The sequence below is a fragment of the Pelophylax lessonae genome (assembly GCF_965119305.1).
Source record: "Pelophylax lessonae genome assembly, chromosome: 11".
Taxonomy (NCBI): Eukaryota; Metazoa; Chordata; class Amphibia; order Anura; family Ranidae; genus Pelophylax; species Pelophylax lessonae.
In genome coordinates this window covers 144,475,681-144,502,507 of record NC_138778.1, presented here as the reverse complement: position 1 = coordinate 144,502,507, position 26,827 = coordinate 144,475,681, and the positions used below count along the sequence as shown (strand labels likewise).

The 26,827-nt window shown below is 43.2% G+C and overlaps 1 protein-coding gene across 3 annotated transcripts in view; it reads left to right on the top strand.

The window, feature by feature from the left end:
* Nucleotides 1–26,526, top strand: part of TBC1D16 (TBC1 domain family member 16) — a 267,299-nt gene extending 240,773 nt beyond the window's left edge. For all 3 annotated transcript variants that reach the window (XM_082271734.1, XM_082271733.1, XM_082271735.1), the window contains one exon: nt 25,667–26,526. In XM_082271734.1, the coding sequence (XP_082127860.1) occupies nt 25,667–25,912 (246 nt within the window). In that variant the 3' untranslated portion in view covers nt 25,913–26,526. The remainder of the gene's footprint in view (nt 1–25,666) is intronic.
* Nucleotides 26,527–26,827: the final 301 nt, after the last annotated feature.

The window sequence follows — 26,827 nt, the reverse complement described above, 5'->3', positions numbered from 1 at the left end:
CTACTTATTTTCAACCAAGCCTTAAAAACCCTGAGGATGCGAGGAAGCCACCGTACCATATAGCTTTTCCTTTCGCTATCCCTATGTGACTGTGTGTCTCACAAAGACCTGCTTCTCACTGGGATCGGCTGTACCAATCTCCCTTTACAGAGATATCTGACAATCCGGTCAACCACAAGAGTGCAGTGTCGGAGCACACATTCACATATAATTCTTATAATACATATATATCTTATAACTTTAAGCATGCAGCATATAATACAGCTTATTTGCACATAGTGAGAGCCATCCTGCCATCAAAACCTGCTGTGTTTCAACACAGCTTCTACACAGCTCCTGCAAAACTTGTATGCAGAGTGCAACCAGATCTGGACCAACAGATCTTTTATATCTGTCCCATTAAAACAATTATATGGCCCGTGGTTCTTTCAATGCAAAAAAAATAATCAGAGCTAAGGTGTTAGAATGCGCCAAGAATAAGGTAATATTCACTCGCCTTAGATGATTTTGCATCCCACACACTGACAGCAAACTGTAAGGGACTTTTGAACCAGATGGCTAGATGGGCTCCCTATGAATATTCGGGAACACATAGAGACGCACACAAGATGTAGAGTCAAAGCATGTTCATTTATTTCAGGAAATGTCCCGAGCATATACGGTATACAGTTAGAACAACAGAAAAAATAATTTTGTAAAAAGGGGCTTGGCTTCAGTATGACTCATGGTCACATTAAACTTTTTGGCATACTACACAAGTTTAAACTGTTCCCATAACAAATTTACCTATCAGATGTTCTTATTTGCAACTATTTCTGCATATTAGACATAGCTGAACAATCGAGGTTATGACTATAAATCAGGCATAATTTCAGGAATAATAGAGAGGGCTATGAAGCATTAAAACACCATTACCCTTCAATCCCCTGCTAATTTTGTACATTTGCCCACTGAAAAAGAAATGATCAGTATATCATTTTAATAGAAGCTTTATTTTAATAGTGAGAGACAGAATAACAACAGAAATATCCAGAAAAATGCATTTAAAAAAAAGTTATAAATTGATTTGCATTTTAATGAGTAAAATAAGTATTTGATCCCTTATCAATCAGCAAGATTTCTGGGTCCCAGGTGTCATCTATACAGTTAACGAGCTGAGATTAGGAGCACTCTCTTAAAGGAAGTGCTCCTAATCTCAGCTTGTTACATGTATAAAAGAAACCTGTCCAAAGAAGCAATCAATCAGATTCCAATCTCTCCACCATTACCAAGACCAAAGAACTGTCCAAGGATGTCAGGGACAAGATTGTAGACCTACACAAGGCTGGAATTGGCATCAAGACAATCGGCAAGCAGCTTGGTGAGAGGGTGACAACAGTTGGCGTGATTATTCACAAATGGAAGAAACACAAAAAAACTGTCATTCTCTCTCGGTTTGGGGCTTCATGCAAGATCTCACCTCGTGGAGTTTCAATGATCATGAGAACGGTGAGTAATTAGCACAAAACTAAACAGGAGAATCTTGTCTAATCTCAAGGCAGCTGGGACCATAGTTACCAAGAAAACAATAGGTAACTCACTACACCATAAAGGATTGAAATTCTGCAGTGTCTGTAAGGTCCCCCTGCTCAAGAAAGCACATGCACAGGCCTGTCTGAAGCTTACTAAAAAACATCTGAATGATTCAGAGGAGAACTGGGTGAGAGTTTTGTGGTCAGATGAGACCAAAATTGAGTTCTTTGGCATCGCATCAAAGGGAAGATAGACGGGGCCATGTACTGTCAAATCTTGGGTGAGAACCTTGTTGCCTCAGCCAGGGCATTGAACATGGATCATTGATGGGTATTCCAGCATGTCAATGACCTAAAACACACGGCCAATGCAACAAAGGAGTAGCTCAAGAAGAAGTGCATTAAGGTCCTAGAGTGGCCTAGCCAGTCTCCAGACCTTAATCCCATAGGAAATATGTGGAGGGAGCTGAAGGTTCAAGTTACCAAATATCAGCCTCGAAAACTTAATGACTTTGAAGAGGATCTGTAAAGAGGAATGGGACAAAATCCCTTCTGAGATGTGTGCAAGCCTGGTGGTCAACTACAAGAAATGTCTGACCTCTGTGATTGCCAACAAGAGTTTTGCCACCAAGTCATGTTTTGCGAAGGGGTCAAATACTTCTTTCAATTAATAACTTTTTTGAAATGCGTCTTTCTGGATATTTTTTGTTTGGTATTCTGTCTCGCACTGTTAAAATAAAACTACCATTAAAATTATAGATTGATCATTTCTTTGTCAGTGGGCAAACGTACAAAATCAGCAGGGGATCAAATACTTTTTCCCCTCACAGTGTGTGTGTGTTTTTATATATATATATATATATATATACATACAGTCAGGTCCATAAATATTGGGACATCAACACAATTCTAATATTTTTGGCTCTATACACCACCACAATGGATTTGAAAGGAAACAAACAAGATGTGCTTTAACTGCAGACTTTCAGCTTTAATTTGAGGGTATTTACATCCAAATCAGGTGAACGGTGTAGGAATTACAACAGTTTGTATATGTGCCTCCCACTTTTAAGGGACCAAAAGAAATAGGACAATTTGCTGCCCAGCTGTTCCATAGCCAGGTGTGTGTTATTCCCTCATTATCCCATTTACAAGGAGCAGATAAAAGGTCCAGAGTTCATTTCAATGGTGCTTTTTGCATTTGGAATCTGTTGCTGTCAACTCTCAATATAAGATCCAAAGAGGTGTCACTATCAGTGAAGCAAGCCATCATTAGGCTGAAAAAACAAAACAAACCCATCAGAGAGATAGCAAAAACATTAGGTGTGGCCAAATCAACTGTTTGGAACATCCTTAAAAAGAAAGAATGCACCGGTGAGCTCAGCAACACCAAAAGACCCGGAAGACCACGGAAAACAACTGTGGTGGATGACCGAAGAATTCTTTCCCTGGTGAAGAAAGCACCCTTCAAACAGTTTGCCAGATCAAGAACACTCTCCAGGAGGTAGGTGTATGTGTGTCAAAGTCAACAATCAAGAGAAGACTTCACCAGAGTGAATACAGAGGGTTCACCACAAGATGTAAACCATTGGTGAGCCTCAAAAACAGGAAGGCCAGATTAGAGATTGCCAAACAACATCTAAAAAAGCCTTCACATTTCTGGAACAACATCCTATGGACAGATGAGACCGAGATCAACTTGTACCAGAGTGATGGGAAGAGAAGAGTATGGAGAAGGAAAGGAACTGCTCATGATCCAAAGCATACCACCTCATCAGTGAAGCATGGTGGTGGTAGTGTCATGGCATGGGCATGCATGGCTGCCAATGGAACTGGTTCTCTTGTAATTATTGATGATGTGACTGCTGACAAAAGCAGCAGGATGAATTCTGAAGCGTTTTGGGCAATATTATCTGCTCATATTCAGCCAAATGCTTCAGAACTCATTGGACGGTGCTTCACAGTGCAGATGGACAATGACCCGAAGCATACTGCGAAAGCAACCAAAGAGTTTTTTAAGGGAAAGAAGTGGAATGTTATGCAATGGCCAAGTCAATTACCTGACCTGAATCCGATTGAGCATGAATTTCACTTGCTGAAGACAAAACTGAAGGGCAAATGCCCCAAGAACAAGCAGGAACTGAAGACAGTTACAGTAGAGGCCTGGCAGAGCATCACCAGGGATGAAACCCAGCGTCTGGTGATGTCTATGCGTTCCAGACTTCAGGCTGTAATTGATGTCAAAGGATTTGCAACCAAATATTAAAAAGTGAAATTTTGATTTATGATTGTTAATCTGTCCCATTACTTTTGGTCCCTTAAAAAGTGTGAGGCACATATACAAACTGTTGTAATTCCTACACCGTTCACCTGATTTGGATGTAAATACCCTCAAATTAAAGCTGAAAGTCTGCAGTTAAAGCACATTTTAATTCATTTCAAATCCATTGTGGTGGTGTATAGAGCCAAAAATATTAGAATCGTGTCAATGTCCCAATATTTATGGACCTGACTGTATATATATATATATATTAGGGATAGACCAATATTGTTTTTTCAGGGCCAATACCGATATTTTAGTCATAACATATCGGTATCGGCCGATATTTTGTACATTTAAAGTTTTGAAAAATAAAGACAATTTTTGACAAAAATCTGGTACTGAACATGTTAAGTTTATTTTAATGCTTAATGGCTGGCTGGCTCCCTGTGCTGGGTGGCTGGCTGGCACAGGGGCTGTGGGGGGCTGGCTGGTACAGGGCCTGTGAGTGGCTGGCACCCTGTCTGTGGGTGGGTGGCTGTCTGGCACAGGGGCTGTGGGTGGCTGGCTGGTACAGGGCCTGTGAGTGGCTTGCACCCTGTCTGTGTGTGGCTGGCTGTCTGGCACCCGGTGGTGGGTGGCTGGCTGACTGGCTGGCACCCTGTCTGTGGGTGGCTGGCTGTCGGGCACCCTGTCTGTGGGTGGCTGGCTGGCTGTCTGGCACCCTGCGGTGGGTGTGTGGCTGGCACAGGAGCTGTGGGTGGCTGGCTGGCTGGTACAGTGCCTGTGGCTGGCTGGCTGGTACAGGGCCTGTGGATGTGGGTGGCTAGCTGACACCGGGCTGCTGTGGGTGGGTGTATGGCTGTGATACACTCCCACGAGACTAGTCCTGACTCCAGATGAGGCTGTCCAAGGTGAGGGAGGGGGCCTAAGAAGGCAGAATGACGTCACAAAAATATCGGCCAGTTCCGGGGCGATACCGATATATCAGGGAAAGTGCATATCGGCCCCCGATAATCGATCTATCCTTAATATATATATATATACACACACACACATACTGTATACAGATACAGTTGTGTTAACAATAATGGCAGTTTGTTTAAAAAAGTGAGTAAGTTTCAAAATCCTTATATCTTTTATGTCCATACACCCAAATGCATTGGGAATGCTGCACAGTCTGTTTCAAATGAAAACATGAAGAAAAATGTTTCAAGTTTGTTATTACTTAACAAAAAGTGAAGAAAAAGGAATATTAGGCTTTTCCAAAAAATAGCAGTGCCTGCATTTTTTTTACAAACTCAAAAATTTACTGTATGAACTGAAAACTGCTTGAAGATTCAGCTTTCCTGTGAATCACTGAACTAATATTTAGTTGTATAACCACTGTTTCTAAGAACTGCTTCACTTCTGTGTTGCATGGAGTTGACCAACTTCTGGCACCTGTGAACCGGTATTCCAGCCCAGGACCATTGCACTCCATTCCATAATTCCTCTGTATTTCTTGGTTTTACCTCAGAAACGGCATTTTATATGTCACCCCCACAAGTCTTCTATTGGATTAGGTCTGGGGATTAAGCAGGCCACTCCATAACGTTAATCTTGTTGGTCTTGAACCAAGATGCTGCTCGCTTACTGGTGTGTTTAGGGTTGTTGTCTTGTTGAAACACATGACCTCTTAAGTATTTTGAAGTATTTAAACTGAACTATGATCCCTGGTATGTGATATATAGGCCCAACACCATATTATGAAAAACATCCCCATTTCATGATGCTTGTGTGACCATGCTTCACTGTCTTCACGGTGTATTGTGGTTTGAATTCAGTGTTTGGGGGTCATCTGAAAAACTGTCTGCGGCCCCTGGACCCAAAAAGAACAATCTTGCTTTCATTAGCCCACAAAATGTTGCGCCATTTCTCTTTAGGCCAGTCAGTGTGTTCTTTGGCAAGTTGTAACCTCTTAAGCACTTCATTTTTTCAACAATGGGACTTTGCGGGGGCTTCTTGCTAACAGCTTGGCTTCACATAGGCGTCTTCTAATTGTTACAGTACTCACAGTTAACTTTAGACCTTCTTTGATTACCCTGGAGCTGATCAATGGCTGAGTCTTTGACATTTTGGCTATTCTTGGATTCAATCATATGGTAGTTTTCCATTTTCTTTCTTCTTTCTGGTTTTGGTTGCCATTGGTAAAGCATTTGAGATCATTTTAGCTGAGCAGCCTATCAGTTTCTGTACTTCTTTATATTGTTTTCCCCTTTGCAATAAACTTTTTAATTAAAGTGTCTGGAACAACCCATTTTACTCCCATTTTCAGGGAAAAATGCACTATGATCAGCATGTACAACATTTGCTGCCTTCATCCTTAACCACTTTAGCTCCGGAAGGTTTATCCCCCTTTATGGCCAGGCCATTTTTTGTGATACGGCACTACGTTACTTTAACTGACAATTGCGTGGTCATGCAACACTGTACGCAAAAAACATTTTTGTTCCTATTCCCACAAATAAAGCTTTTTTTGGTGATATCTGATCACCTCTGCGGTTTTTATTTTTTGCGCTATAAACAAAGAAAGACCGACAATTTTGAACAAAAAAAAATATATATTTTACTTTCTGCTCTAAATCATATCCAATAAAAAAAATAAAATTTCTTTATCAATTTAGGCCAATATGAATTCTACTGCATGTTTTTGATAAAAAAAAATACCAATAAACGTATATTGATTGGTTTGCGCAAACGTTATAGCATCTACAAACTAAGGGATATTTTTATTTATTTTTTTATATACATTTTATTTTTTTTCTGGTAATCTCGTCGATCAGTGACTTATAGTGGGATATGATATTGCGACAGACAAATCAGACACCTAACTGACACTTTCGACACCTTTTTGAGGAACTAGTGACACTAATACATAGTTCTATAGTTAGTCAGGTTGAAAAAACTCTGACTCAACTAATTAAAAACAAAAAGCAGTAAAGAAAACACAACCATACAATCCCATATACACAATCCTATACCCACCCCACCCCAACCATACAATACCATATACACAATCCTATACCCTCCCCAACCATACAATCCCATATACACAATCCTATACCCACCCCAACTATACAATGCCATATAAACAATCCTATACCCACCCCAACCATACAATCCCATATACACAATCCTATACCCACCCCAACTATACAATGCCATATACACAATCCTATACCCACCCCAACCATACAATCCCATATACACAATCCTATACCCACCCCAACCATGCAATGCCATATACACAATCCTATACCCACCCCAACCATACAATCCCATATACACAATCCTATACCCACCCCAACCATACAATGCCATATACACAATCCTATACCCACCCCAACCATACAATCCCATATACACAATCCTATACCCACAGTTCATCCAGAGGAAGGCGAAAAAACCCCAGCAAAGCATGATCCAATTTACTACAGAAGGGGAAAAATATTCCTTCCTGATCCCCCGAGAGGCAATCGGATATTCCCTGCATCAACTTTACCTTTACTAAATATTAGTACCCAGTTATATTATGTACAGCCAGGAAAGAATCCAGGACTTTTTTTAAAGCAATCTAGTGAGCTAGCTAGAATCACCTCTGGAGGGAGTTTATTCAACATTTTCACAGCTCTTACGGTGAAGAAACCTTTCCGTATTTGGAGGCAAAATCTGTTTTTCTCTAGTCTAGACGCAAAGAGTGCTCCTTTATTCTCTGTGTTGACCTTGAAGTGAATAACTCAACACTAAGTACACTATATGGACCCCTTATGTATTTATACATGTTGATCATATCCTACCTTAATCTCCTCTTCTCAAGAGAGAATAAATTCAGTTCCTCTAATCTTTCCTCATAGCTGAGCTCCTCCATGCCTCTTATCAGTTTGGTTGCCCTTCACTGCACTTTCTCCAGTTCCCCGATATCCTTTTTAAGAACTGGTGCCCAAAACTGAACTGCATATTCCAGATGAGGTCTTAATAATGATTTGTACAGGGGCAAAATTATATCTCTCTCTCTCTCTCTGGAGTCCATGCCTCTGTTAATACAAGAAAGGACTTTGCTTGCTTTGGAAACCGCAGCTTGGCATTGCATGCTATTATTAAGCTTATGATCTACCAGAACACCCAGATCCTTCTCCACTATGGATTACCCCAGTTCTTCTCCCCCTAGTATGTATGATGCATGCATAACTTTACATTTATCAACGATAAACTTAATTTGCCACATAGTTGCCCAATGAAACAGTGCATTGAGGTCGGCCTGTAAGTTGGAGACATCCTGTAAGGAAGTTATTCCACTGCATAGCTTGGTGTCCTCTGCAAAGACTGAAATGGTACTTTTAGTCCCAGACCCTATATCATTTATAAAGATATTAAAAAGTAAGGGTCCCAACACTGAACTTTGGGGTACACCACTAATAACCTTAGACCATGCAGAGTAAGAATCATTAACCACTACTCTCCGAATTTTATCTTTTAGACAATTTTCTATCCAATTACAAACGGATCTTTCCAAGCCTGTAGACTTTACCTTACACATTAGCCGTGTGTGGGGAACTGTGTCAAACACTTTTGCAAAATCCAAGTATACTACATCCACAGCCACCCCTCAACCAAGGTTTTACTTACCTCCTCATAAAAATAAATCACTGAATACACTGATCAGTTCTAAAAATATGCACTGGCACTGTACCAATGACACTGGCAGGGCATGGTGTTAACATCAGGGGTTATCAAAGGGTTAACTGTGTGCCTAGCTAATGTTTCAGTGTAGTGGGGGAGGTGTTTTTACTAGTAGAAGACGTGAATTGGTGTTTCTGCTTTACAGAAATGCAGGATCCATGTCTTCTGTACTGATAAAACGGCATTCTGCCTTGCTTACATAGGCAGATTGGCATTATGTCAGTGTATTGAATGATCAGCGAGTGCTGGCAGAGATCACAGCGGTAGCACGCTGCCAGCACCCAAAACCCAGGAGCGACCGCCCTGTAGCTATAAATCTATTATGGAGAAGTGGTTAAATAAGGGCCATCCGTTTGACACCTATTTTTTTCACAGACTGACTGACATCACTAATTGAACTCCACACTGCTATTATTTTGAACACGCCCCTTTCAATTAATGATTCATTTACACAGAATCGGCAGCATTCATATCATGACTGTTGGGTCTGTTGGTTTTCTATTACTCCACTATTCAGTGGGTACGGAAAGTATTCAGACCCCCTTAAATTTTTCACTCTTTGTTATATTGCAGCCATTTGCTAAAATCATTTAAGTTCATTCTTCTTCCTCATGAATGTACACATAGCTCCCCATATTGACAGAAAAACACAGAATTGTTGACATTGTTGCAGATTTATTAAAAAAGAAAAACTGAAATATCACATGGTCCTAAGTATTCAGACCCTTTGCTCAGTATTTAGTAGAAGCCCCCTTTTGATCTAATACAGCCAGGAGTCTTTTTGGGAAAGATGCAACAAGTCTTTCACACCTGGATTTGGGGATCCTCTGCCATTCCTCCTTGCAGATCCTCTCCAGTTCTGTCAGGTTGGATGGTAAACGTTGGTGGACAGCCATTTTTAGGTCTCTCCAGAGATGCTCAATTGGGTTTAAGTCAGGGCTCTGGCTGGGCCATTCAAGAACAGTCACGGAGTTGTTGTGAAGCCACTCCTTCGTTATTTTAGCTGTGTGCTTATGGTCATTGTCTTGTTGGAAGGTAAACCTTTGGCCCAGTCTGAGGTCCAGAGCACTCCGGAGAAGGTTTTTGTCCAGAATATCCCTGTACTTGGCCGCATTCATCTTTCCCTCGATTGCAACCAGTCGTCCTGTCCCTGCAGCTGAAAAACACCCCCACAGCATGATGCTGCCACCACCATGCTTCACTGTTGGGACTGTATTGGACAGGTGATGAGCAGTGCCTGGTTTTCTCCACACATACCGCTTAGAATTAAGGCCAAAAAGTTCTATTTTGGTCTCATCAGACCAGAGAATATTATTTCATAATTTTATAGTCCTTCAGGTGTTTTTTAGCAAACTCCATGCGGGCTTTCATGTGTCTTACACTGAGGAGAGGCTTCCGTCGGGCCACTCTGCCATAAAGCCCCGACTGGTGGAGGGCTGCAGTGATGGTTGACTTTCTACAACTTTCTCCCATCTCCTGACTGCATCTCTGGAGCTCAGCCACAGTGATCTTTGGGTTCTTCTTTACCTCTCTCACCAAGGCTCTTCTCCCCCGATAGCTCAGTTTGGCCGGACGGCCAGCTCTAGGAAGGGTTCTGGTCGTCCCAAACGTCTTCCATTTGAGGATTATGGAGGCCACTGTGCTCTTAGGAACCTTAAGTGCAGCAGAAATCTTTTTGTAACCTTGGCCAGATCTGTGCCTTGCCACAATTCTGTCTCTGAGCTCTTCAGGCAGTTCCTTTGACCTCATGATTCTCATTTGCTCTGACATGCATTGTGATCTGGAAGGTCTTATATAGACAGGTGTGTGGCTTTCCTAATCAAGTCCAATCAGTATAATCAAACACAGCTGGACTCAAATGAAGGTGTAGAACCATCTCAAGGATGATCAGAAGAAATGGAAAGCACCTGAGTTAAATATATGAGTGTCACAGCAAAGGGTCTGAATACTTAGGACCATGTGATATTTCAGTTTTTCTTTTTTAATAAATCTGCAACAATGTCAACAATTCTGTGTTTTTCTGTCAGTATGGGGTGCTATGTGTACATTCATGAGGAAGAAGAATGAACTTAAATGATTTTAGCAAATGGCTGCAATATAACAAAGAGTGAAAAATTTAAGGGGGTCTGAATACTTTCCGTACCCACTGTACTTACTAGTAAATTATTTGCTATGTAGAAATATAATTTATATCAAAAACAGTGATTAATCTGGTTAGTGATGTCGAACTACTATTATTTTGAACACAATTGTAGATGGATATTGACATTTATAAGTAATCAGGAGGGAAGGGACACTTATACACTAAAGGAAACCATCCGTTGAATGTTTGGGGGCATGTCCATTAGGGTGCATGGCTAGAGCTTATAGCTTGTACTGACACACCTTTGCCCCTAGCTTACCATGTTTACAACAAAATAGGTCCTCGGTGTACACTGAAGAAAGTGGGAGTGGAAGCGGATGTAAAAAGGACCCTTCATCAGTGTTAGTGGAGAGGAAAATGAGTCACATTCTTGGTGTCAGTAAAATAAAATAAGTTCCATCATTGGTGTTATGGATGAGAGTTTGATTTAAGCGGAGTTCCACGAACTTCAAAGAACTTTGGATGCCGAACCCAAACCCCATTTAGAGAGGAAGTAAAGTCAGTGTTTTTTTTTTTTTATTTACCTGAAAAGTAAAGGCATAATGTGCTAGTATGCATCACATATTAGCACATTACGTGACACTTACCTCCAAAAGAAGCCCTCATCATCCTTGCCACATCCATCTTCCCCTGTCTTTCTTCCGGGTCCACGGTCTCCCGCTGTGCTACAGGCCGGAGCCGCATGTGCGTGGGAGCTGCCAATCATGGCACAGGGCTCTGAAGAAACGGCACGGGTGGCCATTCCTTTAGTGCACATGCACAATGACACCATCAGCACAATATATAGTAAATATCTCCTAAACGTTGCAAGATTAGGCGATATTTACAGTACATATAGGTAGGCCTTATTACAAGCCAGAGATGGGGGTTTACATCCACTTTAAATCAGTGGGCGCTGAAAATGCCTTTTTTTGTGCTAATAGGCATGGGGGTGTAAACAAAATCATGTAGGGAGGCAGTGGGGGGGGGGGGGGGGGTCACACACACTGCCCTGGGGGAACATATGCCAATGCAAAAACATTTAGAACATTTCCATTCTGCCTGGAGCAGTGATTTATTTTTTTTTTAATGCCTTAAAGCGGAGTTCCGGGCACAGAAGTCATTTTTTAACAAACATACCCCCGGGACAGTCAGGGCTAGCACATTCCACAATGGCTAGCCTCTGATCTGTCCCGGTTCGCACTTACCTGCAAGAAGAAATACTCACTTATAAAATTTCTTCCACAGCGTTTCCATCTCTCTTGTGGGCAGCTGATGCCGGCGCGGTCCTCTTCTGCGTCTTCTTCCGCGTCTTCTTCTCCCAGAATGCGCCGCACCGGCCCCTCTCGTCACTTCCGGTGCGTCGCCCGGAAGTGACGAGCGGGGCCGGTGCCGTCGCATTGATTCCTGGGAGCGATGACGTTCAGCTCCCAGGAATCATCGCGAGACAGGAAGTGGCAGCGGAGCCGCGGCGCTGAGGGAGGAAGTACCCTGAGGTGAGTATTTACGATCTTCAATTACAAGGTGAGTTTTAAAAAAAAAAAAACCTAACTATCAAATTCCTTTTCAGGTGATGCAGAACTAGCGGAGGGGCACAAAAAAAAAATATCGATTTTGTGCCCGGAACACGCTTTAAGTGGAACATTAAAAATGCCTTTCACATTTAAATTAAAGTGATACTAAACAATCACTGTTTCTGGTTTAATAGTTTTTATTAATTGTTTTTAGTAAACAAGGAAAAAAGATTATTTCATAGAGCAATCAACAATCTTCGCACGATCTGAGCATGTTATATAGGAAACATACAAACATGGGGCTTAATAGAGATTATTGAAGACCATAATACGCAGGTTAGGTCTGCTTTGAGGCCCCCAACACACTTTAACTAGTATATAAGGCAGGACAGTAACTAATTATAAACTACTGGCCGAACGTTCGAACTTCGGGAACTCAATGAGACAACCATCCAACTAACCACCTAGTGCATTGTGTGTATGCTAAACAGTGTGATCACAGATACACAGCCTTACTAAAATAAAACCACAGTAAATTGGTCTATGTGGAATTGGAGCCTCATTTCCCATGTTGTGTAATAAGTAAAGCTCTTTCAACAATCAAGCTTTATAACTGTCCACACACACTGTTTCATTTCCATTACCCCTTCTATTCCTGTATGTGGATGATGGCACCGTATAAAAAATAAAGTACTTTTTCTTAATAGATATTCAGTGGGAAAAATAAATATTTGATCCCCTGCAGATTTTGTAAGTTTGCCCACTTAAAAAAAATAAAGGGTCTATAATTGTTATCATAGGTGTATTTTAAATGATAGAGACAGAATATCAACCACAGATCCAGAAAAAACACATGATACAAATTTTCGAAATTGAGTTTCAGTTCAGTGAGTGAAAAAAATATATTAGATCCCCAAGCAAATCACGATTTAGCACTTGCTGGAGAATCCCTTGTTGGCAAGCACAGAGGTCGGATGTTTCTTGTAGTTGGTTACCAGGTTTGCACACATCTCAGGAGGGGTTTTGGTCCACTCTTCTTTACAGATCTTTTCTAAATCTTTAAAGAGGAAGTAAACTTCTCTCTAATGTTTGTACCTATAGGTGTTCCTATGATAAGGCTTACCTATAGGTACTGTAAATATCTCCTAAACATGTACCGTTTAGGAGATACTTACTGTATACTACGCCAATGATGTCATCGGCGGATGCGCTCTGAAGGAATGGCCACCTGCTCTGCTTCTTCGGAGCCCTGTGCCGTGACCGGCAGCTCCCGCGCACGTGCGCGGGATTGACATCATGCAGCTCCGGCCAGTCACATAGCCAAAGTCCGCAGACCCAGAAGATAGAGGGGCGAAGCTGGATGCACCCTCCTGCGGGGATGAGAGGGGCTTTGTTTGGTGGTAAGTGTCACAAATTGTGCTAGTATGCAATGCTGCCAACGCTGCTCGGCAAAATCCCCAACTACAGTGGGGATATGGACTGAAGGGGGAGATAGAGAACGGCGGCATCAACCACGTTTTTTGCAGAATACAGAAAACGAATCCCATTGTGACCAAGTAAGAACAACATGCTATACAGGATTTATTGATAGTTTTTAATAAGGTGGGTTTAATGACACTTTCAATTCCTTTAAATAGCATTCCTGGGGGTATGCTTATCCTGCCTGTAAAAGGGCGCATCTCTGTTATGTACAGCACAGACATTTTTTTGGCCGGCAATTTAAATTATCATATTTTTTTTTTTAATAACATTCACTTTTGATGTAGCCCATCCTACAGCATGAATGGAATACAAATTGCATATAGTCCCTCTCAAAATATATACTATACCCTTTGTACCTGGTATAGATTTAAAGGGAGAAGACAAGCATGCACCCACCACCCTCCTGATTCTTATCAGGCCACATGCCCTCAAGATGGAAAGGGCACCCCTCTGGCAAAGCACGTTTTCTCCTTGTTAATGATGACAGGGGCCACAACAATAGCTGGTGGTTGTGAGGGTCTGCAGATGGAGGTGCTCATTAAAAGCCCCCTTTGAAAATAAGGCGGTCCCCAGATACCCCCCAACTCAATGAGTATGAGGTATAAAGTGATGGTAAAATAAGCCCCATCAGATGGGTCAGTGGGAGGAAAATAATAGGAAGGATTGGGAGCTTTTAGCCTGGGGAAAATAAAACCAAATAGGGAACATATGGCATAACATATGCCATTTATCAAAAGCAGAAATCAGTAAGAAATAGGAGCATACAGAATGAGGCAGTGTGGAACAGGGAATGTACAGAATAAGGAAGCGTAGAATAGGGGATGTACAGAACATTGTATAGAATAAGTCAGTAAGAAATAGGAGCATACAGAATGAGGCAGTGTGGAACAGGGAATGTACAGAATAAGGAAGCGTTAAATAGGGGATGTACAGAACATTGTATAGAATAAGTCAGTAAGAAATAGGAGCATACAGAATGAGGCAGTGTGGAATAGGGAATGTAATGTACAGAGCAGTGTTTAGAATAATGTGGTGTGGAATAGGGAATGTACAGAGCAGTGTTTAGAATAATGTGGTGTGGAATAGGGAATGTACAGAGCAGTGTTTATAATAATGTGGTGTGGAATAGGGGATGTACAGAGCAGTGTTTAGAATAATGTGGTGTGGAATAGGGAATGTACAGAGCAGTGTTTAGAATAATGTGGTGTGGAATAGGGGAATGTACAGAGCAGTGTTTAGAATAATGTGGTGTGGAATAGGGAATGTACAGAGCAGTGTTTAGAATAATGTGGTGTGGAATAGGGAATGTACAGAGCAGTGTTTAGAATAATGTGGTGTGGAATAGGGAATGTAAAGAGCAGTGTTTAGAATAATGTGGTGTGGAATAGGGAATGTACAGAGCAGTGTTTAGAATAATGTGGTGTGGAATAGGGGAATGTAAAGAGCAGTGTTTAGAATAATGTGGTGTGGAATAGGGGATGTACAGAGCAGTGTTTAGAATAATGTGGTGTGGAATAGGGGATGTACAGAGCAGTGTTTAGAATAATGTGGTGTGGAATAGGGGATGTACAGAGCAGTGTTTAGAATAATGTGGTGTGGAATACCGAATGTACAGAGCAGTGTTTAGAATAATGTGGTGTGGAATAGGGGAATGTACAGAGCAGTGTTTAGAATAATGTGGTGTGGAATAGGGAATGTACAGAGCAGTGTTTAGAATAATGTGGTGTGGAATAGGGAATGTACAGAGCAGTGTTTAGAATAATGTGGTGTGGAATAGGGAATGTACAGAGCAGTGTTTAGAATAATGTGTGGAATAGGGAATGTAATGTACAGAGCAGTGTTTAGAATAATGTGGTGTGGAATGGGGGAGTGTACAGAGCAGTGTTTAGAATAATGTGGTGTGGAATAGGGGAATGTACAGAGCAGTGTTTAGAATAATGTGGTGTGGAATAGGGAATGTACAGAGCAGTGTTTAGAATAATGTGGTGTGGAATACCGAATGTACAGAGCAGTGTTTAGAATAATGTGGTGTGGAATAGGGAATGTACAGAGCAGTGTTTAGAATAATGTGGTGTGGAATACCGAATGTACAGAGCAGTGTTTAGAATAATGTGGTGGGGAATAGGGAATGTACAGAGCAGTGTTTAGAATAATGTGGTGTGGAATAGGGAATGTACAGAGCAGTGTTTAGAATAATGTGGTGTGGAATACCGAATGTACAGAGCAGTGTTTAGAATAATGTGGTGGGGAATAGGGAATGTACAGAGCAGTGTTTAGAATAATGTGGTGTGGAATAGGGAATGTACAGAGCAGTGTTTAGAATAATGTGGTGTGGAATACCGAATGTACAGAGCAGTGTTTAGAATAATGTGGTGTGGAATAGGGGAATGTACAGAGCAGTGTTTAGAATAATGTGGTGTGGAATAGGGGAATGTACAGAGCAGTGTTTAGAATAATGTGGTGTGGAATAGGGAATGTAAAGAGCAGTGTTTAGAATAATGTGGTGTGGAATAGGGAATGTACAGAGCAGTGTTTAGAATAATGTGGTGTGGAATAGGGGAATGTAAAGAGCAGTGTTTAGAATAATGTGGTGTGGAATAGGGAATGTACAGAGCAGTGTTTAGAATAATGTGGTGTGGAATAGGGAATGTACAGAGCAGTGTTTAGAATAATGTGGTGTGGAATAGGGGATGTACAGAGCAGTGTTTAGAATAATGTGGTGTGGAATAGGGAATGTAAAGAGCAGTGTTTAGAATAATGTGGTGTGGAATAGGGGATGTACAGAGCAGTGTTTAGAATAATGTGGTGTGGAATAGGGAATGTACAGAGCAGTGTTTAGAATAATGTGGTGTGGAATAGGGAATGTACAGAGCAGTGTTTAGAATAATGTGGTGTGGAATAGGGGATGTACAGAGCAGTGTTTAGAATAATGTGGTGTGGAATAGGGAATGTACAGAGCAGTGTTTAGAATAATGTGGTGTGGAATAGGGGATGTACAGAGCAGTGTACAGAATAAGGCCATGTGGAAAAGGGAATGTACAGAGCAGTGTTTAGAATGATGCGGTGTGGAAATAAGCAGTGTACAGAATGAGGCTATGTGCAAAATGGAATGCACAGAGTCATGTTTTGAATAAGGGGGTGTGGCCTAGGGAATGTACAGCTCAGTGTACAGAAAAAGACCGTATGAAAAAGGCAATGTAAAGGGCATTGTACAGAATGAGGTGGTGTGCAATAGGGAATGTAAAGTTTGATGTGTAATTGAAAATGTACAGAACAGTGAACAGAATGAGGTGGTGTGGAATAGGGAATATACGTGTTCATACAGGACTCATAAAGTACAATATAGGCGCTTTCATGCATTCATTTTTGTACATTTAGAGATATATATATATATATATATATATATATATATATATATACACACACATTATTTTGGGGCATATAGTTGAATGTTAGGAGAAAGATCTGGGAGTCTTGGTTGATGATAGACTAGGCAATAGCATGCAATCTCAAGCTGCAGCTGCCAAAGCCAGCAGAATATTAGCATGCATAAAGAAAGGGATGTATTCCAGAGATAAGACTATAATCCTTCCACTTTATAAAACTCTGGTCCGACCGCATCTGGAGTATTCCGTCCAGTTCTGGTCGCCAGTCCTCAGAAAAGATGTGTTGGAACTGGAGAGAGTCCAAAGAAGGGCAACTAAACTAATAAAGGGATTGGAGGGCCATAGTTATGAGGAGCGATTACAAGCGCTTAATATGTTCTCCCTGGAGAAGAGACGCCTGAGAGAGGAGTTGATAGCAGTTTACAAATACCTCAATGGTGATCCCAGCATAGGAAATAAACTATTTAGACTCAGGGAATGTAAGAGGACTTGTGGCCACACAATGAGATTAGAGGAGAAGCGTTTTAACCTTAAGGGGTTTTTCACTGTAAGGGCGGTGAGAATGTGGAACTCTCTTCCACAATTGGTGGGGACTGTGGGGAGTATGGCTACTTTTAAAAGACTCTTGGACGTGCATCTAATAGATCACAACATTCAGGGATATGGGAAATGATCACATCACTGACACACACACACACCTGCACAGGTTAAACTGGATGGACTGTTGTCTTTATTCAACCTCGAAAACTATGTAGCCATTCATTATGTTCCACTTTAGTAAAGGTTTATAATTTTATTTTATTTTATTCATTTTTTGTATTTGCGCAGTAAAAGATTTATCACTCCACCCTTGAGTCTTATCGTCTCTGCCCCATTCTCTGTTTTTCCTCTCGGTTTACATGTCAAATATCCCGCTCCGTCTCTATCTCCTTCCCAGGCAGCCCTCTGCCATTGTATAAATAGCACATAGTGAATGCTAACAGACAGGCTTGATAATGGGTGCATCCCCTGAAAGACGTAGCCATGTTTGGAATTCCACCTGTGATGTCTCTGACTGTTCCTTGCTGCATCTGAGTTGCATGTGTTTGAAGCTGCCTCAGAGCAGTGATTTATGCCAGCTGTACCCATCTGCTGTGCTGGACCTTGATGTAATAGAAAAGCATCTAGTTTCCAACATGCCATGTTCCTCCTTATGTTTGTGAGTGGAAATTTTTTTTATCACTTTTTTTGTAATAAAGCACTTTTAAAACTAAACTTAGCTACACCCTGCTTGTTTTGTTAGATTCTATCAAATACTAATTGCTGTTTATTATTTCCTGAGATTGGTGTCACATTGAACATAGCTGAGAAGTGCTAGGTAACTAACCATTAATGTATGCAGGTGCAGTTTACCCTCCCTTCTGTAGTAAGGTGTTACTAGTCACTGTACAGAGGGAGTGGAGGATGAGAGGAACATAGTTCTTCTGCAGATTCCGTAGGTGTCACCAGGGAAGAAGTGGTCCAACTGGACACTCGGTGGCCATCTTTAGCGTTTGAAATGCTTATATATAGCAGTGCCCCGCTGTATTTGGTGTGCATTTGCAAGTGGCTAGAGTAGGGTGTGGAACCACGCTTATCAGGGAAAGTGAATTTTCCCTAGAAAAAAGGTTCCTGTTCAAGGAGGGACAGATTAGGGACACCCTTGTCTTCTCTGTCATCTTCCAGTCTTCAGAGCTGTATCATAGGACTTGCACTGCTACTCTTACCTAACTCTACTTGCACCTCCACTCTGCCCATCAGCCTCAGGCACCGATGTGAACGAGAAGGCCTGGCTCACAGTCTCCGCTCTAATTCATCCAAAAGGTGTTCTATCAGGTTGGGGTCAGGACTCTGTGCAGGCCAGCCAAGTTCCTCCACCCCAAACTCGCTCATCCATGTCTTTATGGACCTTGCTTGTGCACTGGAATGGGGATTATGGTGTGGGGTTGTTTTTCAGGGGTTGGGCTTGGCCCCTTAGTTCCAGTGATGGGAACTTTTAAAGGTGTCCACATACCAAGATATTTTGGACAATTTCATGCTCCCAACTTTGTGGGAACAGTTTGGGGATGGCCATTCCGGTTACAAACATGACTGCGCACCACTGCACAAACAAGTGAGTATGGGGTGGAGGAACTTGACTGGCCTGCCCTGACTTTAACCCAATAGAACACCTTTGGTATGAATTAGAGCAGAGACTGAAAGCCAGGCCTTCTCGTCCACATCAGTGCCTGACCTTACAAATGCACTTCTAGAAGAATGGTCAAACATTCCCATAGACACACTCCTAAACCTTGTGCACAGCCTTCCCAGAAGAGTTGAAGCTGTTATAACTGCAAAGGGTGGGCCAACTCAGTTGTGAACCCTACTGACTAAGACTGGGATGCCAATAAAGTTCATGTGCGTGTAAAGGCAGGCGTCCCAATACTTTTGGTAATAGTGTATAGCTCAATAAAAACAAACTTGTTTACCTAAGAACTAGGGAAAAATGAAATTTAAGTAAAAATCACCATTTTGGCCAAAAGCATTAAAACTGCCATAATAATACAAAAGATTGCCCCTTAAATGAAGAAATAAAACAGATTTTTTTTTTTTTTTTTTTAAATAAAATATTGCCTAAGTCGTTTAATAAGGGAAATTGAGGGTTTCAGCTTTAAAGGCAGAAGGTTTTTTTTATCTTAATGCATTCTATGAATTAAGATAAAAAGTCTTTTTCTATTAGCTCATTGACAGACGTAGTCCTCGGTGATACAGCACCTTCGGGTTTATGTTGCCTCCACAGGAGTAGGACTAGACAGGAAATAAAATGCTCTGGCCACACCTTAGGGGCAGTCCCAGAGGGTATATCCTCTCTCTCTCTGCCTCAGCAAATCAGTTTTTTTCTGTCTAGTTAGGAGTAAGGACCTAGATACCTTGCTGGGATCTTCGGTCCTGGCAGGATTTTTTTCTTAGAAAAATATTTTAGACAGCTTTTTTTCTCCAGTGTTCCTGTGAGATCTTCAAGCAAGAAAGCTGAACTGGGCGACGGGCTGGATGTTGAGATCCGGTGGTCACCCCAGTTCAGCCTACGAGCGCGTGCAGGCCATAGCTCCGCGCTGGGTCGGCCGCGACATAGTCCCACTGGGGGACTGACCCCGCGAGTTAAACGTCTCGCTGAAACGCCAAGGACCATGAGTCACGGCGTCCGTATTGGTCGACAGCCCTCCCGCCCCGGTGGAGAGGGGTACTGTCAGGAGTTGGTGCCGCCTGGTTCCGGTATGGTGAGTAGTATGTTCCCCCTTTTCCCCTGACGGGTCTTGTGGTGAACGCGGGCCCCTCTCTGTAATGGGAAGGATGGGTTCCCCTCTATCCTATAACATGTCACAGATCCCCCTAATTGAGTGTGATTTTTGTGTACAAAAAGCCAGCAGGCTTGGTTTGGGAGCTGACAATCTAATTACAAAGTATGTTTAAATGATTGTAATATGTGGCAGCACTGGAAGCTTACTGTGTTACAAGAAGTATCCTACCTGTCAGAAGTCACAGGACAGGGATGCGGCTTGCCAGGTCATTCCTCCAGCTGAAGCAGGTCTCCCGACGGCCATGCGGTTCTGCCAGGGTTCGGTACCGCCGGTCAAGCTGATCTCCATGAGAGAAAGGTTTTGCGATGCCTAGTGACTGCAGGACGCCGCTATGCTGTGCAAACCGCCGTAGATCGCACGATGCCGCCATTTTGGCGTAGCCTCGTGTCTGCAGCATGGGGGCGGCCATGTTTGAGGTGACTCCAACACCTCGTGGAGCTAGGGGAGGCGCCGGAAGGCATGCAGAGGGGCGGAGCCGCCTCCTTTCTTCCTGGGCAGCCAGCCAAAAGACTTCCTGTTTGTGGACACAGCGCTGTAACCTGTTGCAAGTGAACTCTGAGCATCAAGTGGTGAGCCTGGGGGTCTATCTCTCTCTCTCTCTCGCTCGATAGGGATCCCTAGCAGGTAACACTGAGGGGCTTTTGTGGCGCTGGGGGTCTGGAAAAAAAAAAAAAAAAAAAGTTTTTTATTTAAGTTGGATTGAAGTTTCCGGGTAGTTACTGGAATAATCATGGACCCTGCCACACAAGTACCCCCACCTGTTTCCCTCGAGGGGGCCTCGGGACCCGCCGGTGCACAGAGCATGGATGCATTTACAGCAGTTTTGGAGTCTATGGTGGCTCGGGTGGAGGCGGCCTGTCAGGGACGGGGGTCAAGAAAGCGACCCCCGCCTACCCCTATATTATCTGACACCTCTGACTCAGATTTAGAGATGGTCACTGCAGCTGCAGGTTCCTCTGCAAGGGCTGTTATCTCAGGTAAAGCTCCCTCAGACAGTGAGGAGGACGTGCATTCTTCCGCCATAATTCAGGAAGAAGCATTGGTGGACGCACTAGTTGTGGCGGTGCGGGAAACCTTAAGACTTGAGGTTTTACTGGCAGAGGCAACTGAAACAGAGATTCCCTTTGGTACTAACAAGCCCATCAAAACGGTGAAGGTTTTTCCTGTACCCAAGTGTTTTGGTAATAAAATTAAAGGAGAATGGGAGCATTCTAAATGTACCTTTACTATTTCCAAGCGTATTGCTAGACGCTATCCGTTTGAGGAATCCCTCATTAAGAAATGGACGGTACCACCAGTGGTGGATCCACCTATTTCCAGGCTGAATAAAGCCACGGTTATCCCAGTGGAGGACACTTCGTCCTTTAAGGATCCGGTGGATCGGAAGATGGAAGCAGAGTCCCGCACTATCTTCTCTTTGATAGGGTCAGCATTTAGACCAGTAATTGTTATTGGTCTAGTTTCCCAGACACTTACGGAATGGGCGAGATTGGTACGCCAAGACCTTAGGGGAAAAGATATTCCCCAGGGAACATCTGATTTGATGGAACAGATTATACAAGGGCTACAGTTTATCTGTGACGCAGCCTTGGACACTACTCCCCTAATAGGGCATGCATCTATGTCAGCGGTAATCCTCAGACGTGTGCTGTGGTTAAAATGCTGGTCAGCTGACCTAGGTTCCAAAAAGACCTTGACGAATCTCCCTTTTCAGGGGAATCGCCTATTTGGGGCCACCCTAGATGAAATCATTAAAGATGCCACTGGGGGCAAGAGCACTTTCTTGCCACAGGCTGCTAAAGCTAAGGGACCTCGCAACAAGCGAGGACCTTTCTTTACCGCCCATAAAGGGTTCGCACGCCCGGCTGGAACAAGCGGGAAAGGCAAGACTCCTCCAGGAGGGTTCAAGAAAGGCTGGTCGGACAAACAGAGGACCGACTCAGCCAAACCCGAAGCAAAGGATTACACAGCCTGAAGGTGCGCCCCCACCCGGTTTGAGGGTGGGGGGATGTTTTCACCGGTATTCAGGACATTAGATCGAGTATCGACTACTACTACCGGTGCGATTCTTCCCTTCCAACATTTAAGTGCTACAGGGAGCGGTAGTCACCGTTCCCTGAACAGATCTTTTACTTTACCTTTTCCTAAGATTAGTCTCAATTTCCCACAGGAATCGGATCTGGTTGACCAGACAGACCAAGAAGCCTCTAGCCGGGTGACTTCGGTCCCTGAGATTCAACCAGGAGAGATCACCGTTCCTGATAGGAATCAGGTGTCGGATAAATGTGTGGGAACAGAGAACGACCAGACTTTCTCGGATGGTCGGGGCCAGATAGCTCTAGGGACGCCTGGTTCAAATCCCGTCAGTGCCAGTGGTCCTAGAAGTTCTAGGCTGGCCTCGCCAAGCCGGCCTGGCTGACTTGAACTTGCTAGTCGCGGACGTTCCGTGGGAACTGCGTCTCAGGGAGTGTCTGCGGTCTCGAGGACCAATCTACCATTGTGCTTTACAGTCGCTGGTTTTAATGGCCTGGCCATTGAGACCCAAGTACTGAAGGACAGAGGGTTGTCAGCTTCAGTCATTCCTACCCTTATTAAAGCAAGGAAAGCGACTTCCAGCAAGGTCTATTATCACACATGGAAGACTTATATCGCGTGGTGCGAATCTTTAGGATTTCCTCCACGTACCTATTCGGTGACTCGAATATTGGCCTTTTTGCAAAAAGGTGTTGAGCAGAAGCTAGCCTTGAGCACCATCAAGGGTCAAGTTTCAGCATTAGCAATCTTCTTTCAGAAACCTTTAGCTACCAAGTCCTTGGTGCGGAATTTCATCCAGGGGGTGCGGCACCTGGCTCCACCAGTCCGCGCGCCCTTACCGCCCTGGGATCTTAATTTGGTTTTGTCGGTTCTACAGAAACCTCCTTTTGAAAACATCAGGGAGATTCCCTTGCTTACTTTATCCCAGAAGGTGGCCTTCTTGGTGGCTATCACTTCTGCACGCAGGGTGTCAGAACTGGCTGCTTTATCATGCCAGTCCCCATACTTGGTGATTCATAGGGATAAGGTAGTACTCCATCCTAAGCCATCCTTTCTTCCTAAGGTGGTTTCAGATTTTCATCTGAATGAAGATATTGTACTACCTTCCTTGTGTCCTCAGCCCAATCATCATCGGGAACATGCGTTGCATTCCTTGGATGTGGTTCGGGCAATCAGGGTATACCTGAAGGCTACGGAATCGTTCCGTAAGACGGATTCACTTTTTGTGATCACGGATGGCCCCAGAAAGGGGTTGCCTGCATCTGCCGTGACTATTGCCAAATGGATTAGACAGACGGTGGTACAGGCTTATTCTATTAAGGGTCAGAGCCCTCCGTTCCCTGTTAGGGCGCACTCCACTCGAGTGCTCAGTACTTCCTGGGCCTTTCGCCATCAGGCGTCAGTGGTCCAGGTATGTAAGGCGGCCACCTGGTCGTCGGTACATACCTTTACAAAATTTTATAAAATTGATGTGATGGCATCGGCAGATGCCTCATTTGGCCGCAAGGTTTTGCAGGCCGCTATTTGAGGAGACCGGTGGTCTACCTCGAGGGTTTTTTTCTGTTTGAAAATTTTTTTGTTGAGTCTCATCATTAAGGATGAGCATTGTAAAACTTCTAGTTGGCACCGGTTGGGCCTTCTAGATTGGATTTGATTTCCATTTTTCCCACCCCTCATTTGTGATACTGCTCTGGGACTTCCCGAAGGTGCTGTATCACCGAGGACTACAACTGTCAATGAGCGATAGAGAAAAATGGATTTTTGTAAAATCTTACCGTAAAATCCTTTTCTCTTAGCTCATTGACAGACGTAGTACCCGCCCCTCTGTTTTTTTGAGTTGGGTTGGGTTAAATTCTCTAAAGACTGCTTTTATGACATAACTGATTTGCTGAGGCAGAGAGAGAAAGGATATACCCTCTGGGACTGCCCCTAAGGTGTGGCCAGAGCATTTTATTTCCTGTCTAGTCCTACTCCTGTGGAGGCAACATAAACCCGAAGGTGCTGTATCACCGAGGACTACGTCTGTCAATGAGCTAAGAGAAAAGGATTTTACGGTAAGATTTTACAAAAATCCATTTTCTGTGTGCAGAAGCCACTCTTAATACTTATCTTAACCCGCTCCAGCAATGTCCACGAGTGCCTCGTCTGTCTGGGACTCTCCCTCCTGATTAGCTGAGACACAGCAGTGGGGCCATTGGCTCCTGCTACTGTCAATCAAAGTCAGTTAGCCAATGAGAAGAGAGAGGGGGCAGGGCTGAACCCCGGCCCCATGTCTGAATGGACACGGAGCTGTGACTCTGCTTTGGTGCCCCCATAGCAAGCTGGTTGCTGTGGGGGCACTCGATAGGAGAGAGGGGCCAGGAGCTTCAGTGAGGGACCCGAGAAGATGAGGATCTGGGCTGCTCTGTGCAAAACCACTGCACAGAGGAGGTAAGTATAACATGTTTGTTATTTTTATTGAAAAAAAAACAAGACTTCGTTTCACTTTAAGAGCCGGTTCACACTGAGGCGACACGACTCCTTACTACTTCGGGGGCGACTTGTGCATTACATTGCACCACGACTTCGGAGCGACTTGCAGGGACTTCACACAATGGAAGTCTATGCAAGTTGCTCTGAGGTCGCCCCAAAGTAGTACAGAACCCTTTTTCTAAGTCGGAGCGACTTGTGTCGCTCCTATTAGAACGGGTCCTGTAGCGGTCAATGGACCGCAAGGGAGCGCGATTTGTCAGGCTGACAAGTCGCCTGACAAGTCGCGCTAGTGTGAACCGGCTCTAACAAAGTTTTACTGGTTGCGAAATCTTTAATTTTGCATCACAATTTATTAGCTGAAATCATGTTGCTCTTTCTTCTAAGTTTGCTCATTTCTTGCTTTGGACATCTGTGGCCTTGTACGCTGTTTTATTACCTGGAGAGTTTGGGTTGGATAGGGGTTTGGAGGAAATCTGTTTTATTTGGTATAATACTGTACAAATCAAACCACAATAAGCCACGTATCTTAAAATGAAAATGATATTTGCTGGCAGATTCATTGCTACAATAGCTTCCTTATGTAACACGTAGCATTTTTAAGCATGGGTCAAATGAAAAGGTGAAGTCAAAAATTTGTTCTTGGAATCCCTCAACTTCTTCTCTCGATTTCTTCCCCTTGGTTTTATTCTTCTCTTGTTTCCCATGTTTTTCCTCCTTTTGATTTTGCAAATATTTCAGTTTTTCCTGTAAGGGAATTGTGTTTTCATTGTTTCTTTTACAACCTCTACCTTTTCTTCTTGTTTGCAGGCAAGAAGTTTACTTTACAAGTTTCGTCTCCTGCCTAAAATTCCCTGCAGTCTGCATGACTTGTGCAAGTTGTGTGGGTCAGGCATGTGGGACAGTGGTTATATCCCACCAGTGGAATGTACAGGACAACACCCAGAATCCAACAACTGCCTGTATGGAGGCATTGTAGCAGAGTCTGCTCCCAGTCCTCAAAAACACACCAAGAAAAGACACAAATCACTTGACGTTTTCACGTTCAGGAAATAAAAAGCCAGGTACAGTTGCAAGAAGAAAAGATGCGGCCAACTGACATGGACACAGAAGATGTTGATCATGAAATATTTGTGGCTTATGATTTTCACAAAGACTCGTCTTCAACCAAACCCTTGAGATTGCTCAGGATATGCAATTCTAGATCCTCCTCACATCCGTTATAGTTTGATTTTTTAGCAGATGGAGTAGTGGAGCTGGGTTAAAACTGTTTACAACAAGATCATTTTCCATCACACCTACGCATACAACTAAAATTTCTTCAGCATCCAGATCACACTTCTCTTTAGCTTCCTAGATACAAACCTGCTGCTGATTAGGTGACATCTGTTTGTGAGTGATACAAGAAGAATGAGCTTTGTTACAGTGTTTAGATGCACATATCTGCTACTCTACATGCTGAGTGGCTTAAAGGGTCCTATGTGGTGATTAGCAAGGGACCTGTTTCTACATTGCCCTGTTAAAGGGTATGTCTGGGCAAAACAAGTAAAATAAAAAATATGTGGTTCATCTCAACGCTATGTGCATATGTTATCCCTTTAAAAACACTGCTGGTACAGAAAAATACACATTGCTCTGCCAGAAATCCTGTGGGCTTCTAACTTCTAGTTTGAGCTCATGCAGGCGGTCCCCGGGTTACAAACAAGATGGGGAATGTAGGTTTGTTCTTAAAGCGGAGTTCCGGCCTATTTTGCAACTTTAATGATTCCTGGAGTGCTTGCTATGCTGATCAACAATTGGGCATTTTTTTGGGGGGTCCCTTACCTTATTTTCAAGGTATTGATTGTACTTCCTCCTTCTCCCCCCTCTGTGGCCACCGACATCACTTCCGCCTTTGCATTGCATCCTGGGAGCTGTTTGTCATCACTCCCAGGAGGCTGGAATCAGGAAGAACTCCCAGAACACTCCCTG